This window comes from Phocoena phocoena, chromosome 11 (genome assembly GCF_963924675.1).
Source record: "Phocoena phocoena chromosome 11, mPhoPho1.1, whole genome shotgun sequence".
Classification (NCBI taxonomy): Eukaryota; Metazoa; Chordata; class Mammalia; order Artiodactyla; family Phocoenidae; genus Phocoena; species Phocoena phocoena.
The window spans coordinates 180,429-188,187 of record NC_089229.1 but is presented as its reverse complement, the minus strand read 5'-3'; the positions used below and the strand labels follow the sequence as shown (position 1 = coordinate 188,187).

General features: G+C 60.6%; 1 protein-coding gene across 1 annotated transcript; it reads right to left on the bottom strand.

Annotated features, from left to right (window-relative positions):
- Positions 1-582: 582 nt before the first annotated feature.
- Positions 583-3,389, bottom strand: ARSA (arylsulfatase A). Its single transcript, XM_065887390.1, has 8 exons — positions 3,145-3,389; positions 2,688-2,928; positions 2,389-2,607; positions 2,140-2,309; positions 1,693-1,817; positions 1,473-1,600; positions 1,125-1,227; positions 583-1,029 (listed from the first exon to the last, which is right to left on the bottom strand). The coding sequence occupies exons 1-8, from the start codon at positions 3,360-3,362 to the stop codon at positions 710-712; spliced, it is 1,524 nt and encodes a 507-aa protein (XP_065743462.1). The 5' UTR covers positions 3,363-3,389; the 3' UTR covers positions 583-709.
- Between the last annotated feature and the right edge of the window lie 4,370 nt (positions 3,390-7,759).

Below are 7,759 nucleotides of genomic sequence, written 5' to 3'. Positions count from 1 at the left end.
TTTGCCGGTGGGGAATGGCTCCCATGGGGGCAGAGGCGAAGCCAGGAGACTGGAAATGTGTGTGCAGGTAGGAAATGCAGAGTTCTGGAAGGGGCACTGGGGGACCGAGGGGAAGCCTCTGGAGCTGCTGACATGCCTTCCTCAGAGCTGGCAGGGCTCCCCAGCCCACTTCACCACAGTAGACCGTGTAACCCCTCCCCCTCCTTCAGACAGGTTTCTAACACCCAGGGCGGTCCAGTTCCTGTGCTTCTTCCCCGGGGAAAACCTGGCTCTTGTGGGCACTCCGCGTCTTCGGGGTCCGCTGCCCGCCATGCCCTCGCCCCCTCCTCACCCCGTCCTGGCACATAAAAGCACCTAGTTTTGCCCCCGTGAACAGGTGTGCCCACACTCACCACCACGCTTGTCTGCACTGACACAAGCAATCACCAGGGGGAGGGGGACAGCTTCCGGAGCCAACCTCTCACTGGCTGGGTGACCTCAGACAAGTTGCTGGACCTCTCCACGCCTCAGGTTCCTCATTTGTAACGGGCAGAACAACACCTATCTCAGGGCTATCACAAGGATCATGTGAATTCTCACACCTACAAGTGTCAGCTGGTGTTATTAGCGTGCTCAGGTACAAACCACCTCTCCACACCCACAGCACAGCAAAGAACCATCACACGCCTGGGTGGGGCGAGGGGCCTGGGGCTGGCCTCCGCCTGTGCTCTCAGGGCTGGAGCTCAGGGCAGTGGCAGCAGGATGGCCTGGGGGTGCAGCTGGGCTGACAGCAGACCTGCAGGGCAGGGTCCTCGCCCCGGGCTATCTGGCTGGGGCCGAAGGTCATGGCAGCATCAAACTGGGCCTTGAGCAGCTGAAGTTGCTTCAGCGCCTGCAGCGCCTCTGGGGCGACCTCAGCCACACCCCCCAGAAGGTTGTAGTTCTCACCAGGGTCCTCAGACAGGTCAAAGAGCAGCGGGGGCTCATGGGCAGTCAGAGGACTAGAGGCATGGCAGGCAGGGTCCGCAGTGGTGTCGCTGTGGACAGAGCCTGGGGAGGGGGACACATCTGTGCACAGGGTGGGGGCGGGGGGGGGTAGGCTCTGGGGCTACGAGGGGTGGGCGGGGCTGGGGAGAGGCAGTTACCCTGGGTGAAGAAGTGTGCCTTGTACTTGCCGCTTCGCACAGCGAAGACCCCTCGGACCTCGTCTGGGTAGGCCGGGTAGAAGAAGAGGGTCTGCCGGGGGCTCTGGGGGCAAAGTCGGGGGTCTGCACATACCTGGAGCCTCAGCCCTGCGTTGGGCCCTGGCTGTGCAGTGGCTCCCTGCCCACCCGAGAGCCCCAGGGGCGGCACCCCCTGGACACTGCTCAACAGAGGGTCTGCCTGGCCCCAGGGGCTTCAGGTGCTCCCCATACTCACTCCCGGGGAGGGCAAGTTGGGGGGGCCCGGGGGGGGGTTGGGGGGAGCAGGGGTCATGAGGTCACGGGCCCTACCTTGCCTGTGCCCAGCAGCAGAGGGCTGAGGTCAACGCCATCCAAGGTGACATTGGGCAGCGGGGCCCCTGCCAGGGCTGCCAGGGTGGGCAGTAGGTCCAGGGAGCTGGCTAGCTCATGGGTCACACCTGCGGGTAGAGGGCTGTATAGTCACTCCATCTGTGATCAAGGTTGGGGAGGTGGGGCCAAGTGTCCAGGAGGAGAAGGCCTGAAGACTGACCGGGAGCGATGTGGCCTGGCCAGAAGGCCAAGGCAGGCTCTCGGACGCCCCCCTCGAAAGTGGTTCCCTTTCCGCATCGCAGGAGGCCAGAGCAGCCGCCGTGGGACATCCGCATCGTCTCAGGTCTGCAACACCCGAGAGGTTATCTGCGATGAGGGGCCCAGGGTCTCTGGCCTGCCCCAGTGACCGCGGCCCCAGACTCCTAAGTTACACATTTTGCCCAGAAACGGCCAGCATGTGCCTGTCCGCTCCCTGTCCTACCAAGACAAGCACCTCCATGTACTCGTGGCCCCAGCCTCCCACACACATGCACCTGGTGTCACCACATATGGCCAGCATCTCCCGAGACCCCCTTATCCCACTACATCCTCGGCCAGCAGTCAAGATGGGAAGACCCTAGGGCCCTGTGAGGGATCGACCAGCATCCTCTGCCCCCTGCCAGAGTACCCGTTGTCTGCAGTGAAGAAGACCAGTGTCTCTCCGAGCAGCCCCAGGTCCCCCACAGCCGTCATCAGGGCCCCCACGGCCGCATCCAGCTCCATCAGGGAGTCCCCAAACGGCCCTCGGCCTGAGCGCCCCAAAAAGCTCTGCCCACTGAACTGGGGGTAGTGGGTGTGCTGGGGATGGAGACAGGAGTTAGCAGCAGGTAGAGGTCACAGGCAGCCCTGGGCTGGGGGGGGGGGCACGATCACTCACATGGGAGGCGTAGTACAGGAAGAACGGGCGGCCCTGGCGCTGGGCATCCGCCATGAGGTCACGGGCGAAGGCCACGTAGCGGGCCTCAAGTCCAGGAAGCCAAGGGGGCTGTGCCTCCACCGATAGGTTGGCCAACAGAGGGACAGGGACCAGGCCCTGGTCGCAGCCGCCATCGCAGGGGGTGGCCGGCGGGAAGCAGGTCAGGTTCTGGCAAGGGCCCTGGGGGAGCAGCTCCTTCAGAGGTCTGGGCTGTGGGCTGGGGCTGTAGGGTCAAGGGGGAGGACCCCTGTGGTTCCTACCTGGTCATGGGAGTATGGGATGCCCAGGAATCGATGGAAGCCATGGTGGGGGGGCAGAAAGGCCCCCTCAGGCCCCACCCCAAGGTGCCATTTGCCAGCTATCCCTGTGAGGTAGCCTCGGGCAGTCAGGACCTCAGCCAGGGTCACCTCCTCCAGGGGCAGGCCCCCTCGGGAGCTGGGCTCCAGAACGCCAGGGTACAGGCCCATCCGAACTGGGAGTCGGCCGGTCAGGAGAGCAGCCCTATAGGACAAGTCACAGAGTCCGTGAGAGGGAGCAAAAGTGACTGAGATGGACACAAGGAGAAGGGGAGGGAGAGGACAAAAACAAAGAGACGCGAACTTCTCCACAGAGGGATGGAGACCCTCTTCCTCCCTCTGCAACCCAGAGTGCATCTGGGAGGAACTGGATGGGCAGGGGTGGGCATTTGGGGTGAGGGCTCCCGGTCTCCTTGCTCACCGGGAGGGTGTGCACAGAGACACAGGCACGTAGAAGTCCGTGAACCGCAGACCCCCTGCGGCCAGTTGGTCCAGATTGGGGGTGGTGGAACTGGGGTGTCCATAGGAGCCCAGGTCCCCATAGCCCAGGTCATCAGCAAAGATCAGCACAATGTTGGGTGGGCTGGTAGCAGCCAGGCCGGCAGCCAAGGCCAGAGTGAGGGTCCACAGAGCCACCATGGCACCCGGCAGACAGGCCTGTAGCAAGAGACCCTTGGGAGGGAAGGCAAAATGGTTCCAGAAAGCTCTATCCCAGAACCCCAGACCCAAGGCACTACCCTCCCCTGAGACCCCAGACCCAGGCACTAACTTCCGATACCCCAGACCCAGGCACTACCCTCCCCTGAGACCTCAGACCCAGGCACTACCCTCCCCTGAGACCTCAGACCCAAATACTCCCCTAACCCCGCCTGAGACAACTCCTTTCCTTAAGTCCCAGCGAACTCGGCACCTGAGACCCTTGACCTCAACAGAACGCAGGAGCCCGTATCCTGGGATCTAACTCCCTGGGGACCCTCAAGGGCCAGGACACCTTTAGATTCTTAGGCGGAGATCTGACCCTCTTCACGTAAAGGTCCAGGCCCAGGCTCGTGATCGGGGCAGAAGTCCCAGGACGCTGACCCGCACGAAGCGGGACGAAGGCAGTTCACGGCCGAGGAGGGGCGAACGCGGAACAGCGGGCAGCAGTGCCCTCTGCCGGCGCTTCCGCCTGGCCCGGTCCCGCCCCCGGCCCGCCCTGCGACCCGCCCCCTGACCCCGTGACTTCCGCGCGGCCACCCCACCCCACCCCCGCAGGGGCGGGGCGCAGGGCCAGGCAGGGGGCGCCCGGCCCGGGGGTGCGGCGAGGCCTTCTCTGACCGGGGTTGGGGGCGGGGTCGCGATCCTGCGGCGGGGGACGGCCTGGGCGGGGGGCGGCGCGGTCGTGCGCGCGCGCTCCGATCCGGTTTGCCCCCCGAGGCATTTGGCGCCACGTGCGGGGCGGCGGGGGAGGTGCTCGCAAGCGGGTTGCCGGCGTTCGCGCTCGGCGCGCGGTGTGTTCCTTAAGGGGCCTGAACCCGGAGAGTGTGGAACGAGCGAATCGAAACAAAAACCGTGGAGCCCGCGGGCTGCTGGCTTTTCCTTCAACACTACTTTTGGTGTTTTTCTTGAAACAGGAGATAAAAATTTCTTCCCAACCCTTTCCCCTCCGTTCATGTGTGTGTCTGTTGTGCGTCAGGGTGTGTGTGTGTGTGATGTGTGTGTGTGTGTGTGTGTGTGTGTGTGTGATGTGCGGTGTGCGAGGTGGGGCGTGTGTGTGCTGTGTAGAGGGGCATATGGGGTTTGCTCTGCGTCCGGGTTACACCAATGGGAAGGGCCCATCGAAAGCGGAGATGACGGTCCTGGCTCCATCACTGCACAGCTTCGGACGAATGGCTTCACCTTTTTGGTCCGCAGTTTGTTTAGCTGTTTCAAAGTAAGAGAACGCCCCAGGGGGTGGTTAGGTGGGTATCTTAGTGCAGCTGAAGACCCCACGTAACTCCCCCAGAGCGCCTCCCCACAGCAGCTCCCCTAGGACATTCGTCGCCCACCCCCAGCCCTCCCCAGGGCAGCTCTCAGGCTTCAGGGTCCCCCACAAGGTCGGACCTCAGGAAGAGCAGGATGCGGGCTGCTGGTTGGGTAGGGCTTCCCGTGGTTACTGACCCTGGAGCCAGTGGGAGAGTGGACAGGGCCCCTGAAAGGCCTCTGGTCACTGGGGTGGGGGCCAAGACACAGTTTCCACTGCAGCCCTGGCTGGGGAGCTGGTATTTTGCTGGTGAGAGATGAAAGCTCAAGATGAGAGGCAGCGTGGGGTAGAAAATTGGAAGGGTAGCGACTCCCAAAGACACGGCTGGGCCTGCGGCTGCTGCTGGCCTCGTGGGGAACGGAAGGGGCTCCGGTGAGCCACCCCCTTGGTGTCACATTCCAGTGTGGTTTCTGGGCCGGTGCGTGGGAGCAGTATGGGGTGGGTGGCCAGGACAGAAAGTTTTTCCGTGGCCCAGAAATCTTTGAACTTGTAATTGGAACTATCACAGCTGGTTGGTGCTGTGAATCGGAGTTTAAAAGGAATCAACCAAAAGCACTTTCTTCCCTCTCTGCTGCAAGCTGGGAACCACCCCAGGCAGCGGAGGGCCTGCCCTGATTCTCTGGAAGAGCCGGCCTGTGGTTGTGATGTTATGCAAATGACTGGCACTTTCCCCTGCAGTCTCTGGAGGCTGTTCTGGTGTGTGCACACGGGACGGCAGAGCCAGCCCAGCCCTGACCTCTGGGTGGGGGGAGGGCGCATGTGCTGCCAGCTGTGTTTGTTCAAAGCCACGCTCTGCGGGCGCCAGAGTCTTTTGGAGATGTGAGCCTTTCTTGGCTTTGCTGCGGGAGCCGGCAAGAGGGTCAGCTTGGGACAGAGCCCCGGTGCGAGGCATCCTGCCAGGCTGCGGAAGTGGCTCTGGGCATTGCTAATTTGGAACTAACACCCACAGTTAGGAGAGGGGCCCTGTGAGCGGTGCGTGCCTGCTCTTTGGGCACCTAGGGCAAGGGAGGGCCTCCCATTTCCTGGGCCTGCCTGGGGTGAGTGGGGTGGGCCAGCCGCTTCATGGAGAACACTTGGCCCACCTGAAGGGCTTCTGCAGTGGTTCTTGGGACTGGCGGATGTGGGGGGACCCAGGACACCGAAGACCATCTGTGCAGGCCTCCACCTCCTCCTTTGGGTCTGCTCCGTCCACTTTGCCCTCAGCAACCATCATTCCTGTCCCCTGGATATTGGAGGAAAATGATCCTAAGTCAGGCGGGACTGACTGAGCACAGGTTCTGGATCTGAGGGGCTCGGATGGTGTTGGCTGTTTGTGCTGTGCTTAAAACCAGGGCTCATGACAGCCCATGTGAATGAAGCCAAGATGCTGGAAACTCTTTGGTTTAATACAGAAAAAGGCATCCAAAGACAGAGAGGGACAGGAGTGTATTGTGCTTGACCTGCTCTGTTGTCCCCTAACTGTCCTCTGTGAGGGCCTGGAAGATGCTCTCACTGAGACATTGAGGTGGACCTTGGAGTAAGGAAGGGAAGCAGCCACACCCTTGCAAGGCTCTGGGGAGCTGGCCGTGGTGGGACACAAATGAAATGGATGAAAAGATGCTAGGGTGGCAGAGGCCACATGGCCAGGCAGGTATTATCACCATCATGGTCAGGCAGAATGGCGTGCCCTCAGATTTTTGGCTCCCTGGCCAGTGGAGTTACCCTCCAGGACAAAAGCAGGGGTCAGCACTAGTGGAGGCGGGGCTGGTGGTGGAAAGACCCTGGGTATCAGGAACACGGCCCAGACGTGACTCACAGCGCAGCTCCTCTTCCAGTTCCTGGACATGAGTCACTCACAGACCTGGAGCCCTCTGTCAGAGGGAAAGACCTGGCAGAAACACCCAAGGCTGTACTAAGTCTTTTTCCTGGCCTCCGCTGCAGGGAGGTATGGCCTTTGGCCAGGATGGCCATGCACTAGGGGAAGGGACACCTCAGGCTCGGAGGGGTTGTTGGGCACTGGCTCTGAGCGAATGCCACTTCTTGGACATTCTTTTTTTTTTTTTTTTTTTTTTTGTGGTACGCGGGCCCCTCACTGTTGTGGCCTCTCCCGTTGTGGAGCACAGGCTCCGGACGCGCAGGCTCAGCGGCCATGGCTCACAGGCCCAGCCACTCCGCGGCATGTGGGAACTTCCCGGACCGGGGCACGAACCCGTGTCCCCTGCATCGGCAGGCGGACTCTCAACCACTGTGCCACCAGGGAAGCCCCACTTCTTGAACATTCTGATGCCCCCACAGTCCACTGATAGAGCTGGGCTTTGGAAGTCAGACAAGTCATGCATTTGAGGCCACTGTCCGTCCCACAATGGATACAGTGGTTACGTGAATTTATTTTGTATTAATCTCCCTGGTTCTCAAGCATATTATTCAAACAGATATGTTGAGCAGCTGGACAGCACAACACTACCTGCTGATCTAGACAAGGACTCTGAAGGTGGAAAGCTCAATGGAGTCTCCTATAGCAGTTGAGGAAACACCAGCTACTTTAACAGGTAAACCCCGAAGTCTCAGTGACTCAATACAATAGACATTTATTTCTTGCTCACAGGAAGTCCAGTTTGCGACATAGGCAGGAATGGGGGTGGGTGAGTCTCTGCTCCATATAGGCATTTAGGGACCCGTGCTGAAGGAAGTGCTGCCATTTGTGACATGTGGATTTAAGGTCATCCTAGACGCCTACATTCAGCCAGCGGAAGAGCGAACAGAGAGTGTGCAGGATAAGCAGGTGGTATTTATGGGTTAGGCCTAGGAGTGGCACACATCATTTCTACCCAAACCAATTCCAGAACTCTGCGACATGGCCTTACCTAGATGCGAAAGGGGCTGGGAAATACAGACTCCGAGGTGTGGTCTGTTGGAGCCAGCAGTTGGAATATCAGTTTTCTGACACCTCAGTTTGCTGACTGTGGCAAAAAGGAACAAATCCCCAGGGGACTAGTTCTGTGGTATTGTTGGGGGAGAGTATAATTCTAGCAGCTCAGGGTAAGTGCTACTTTCA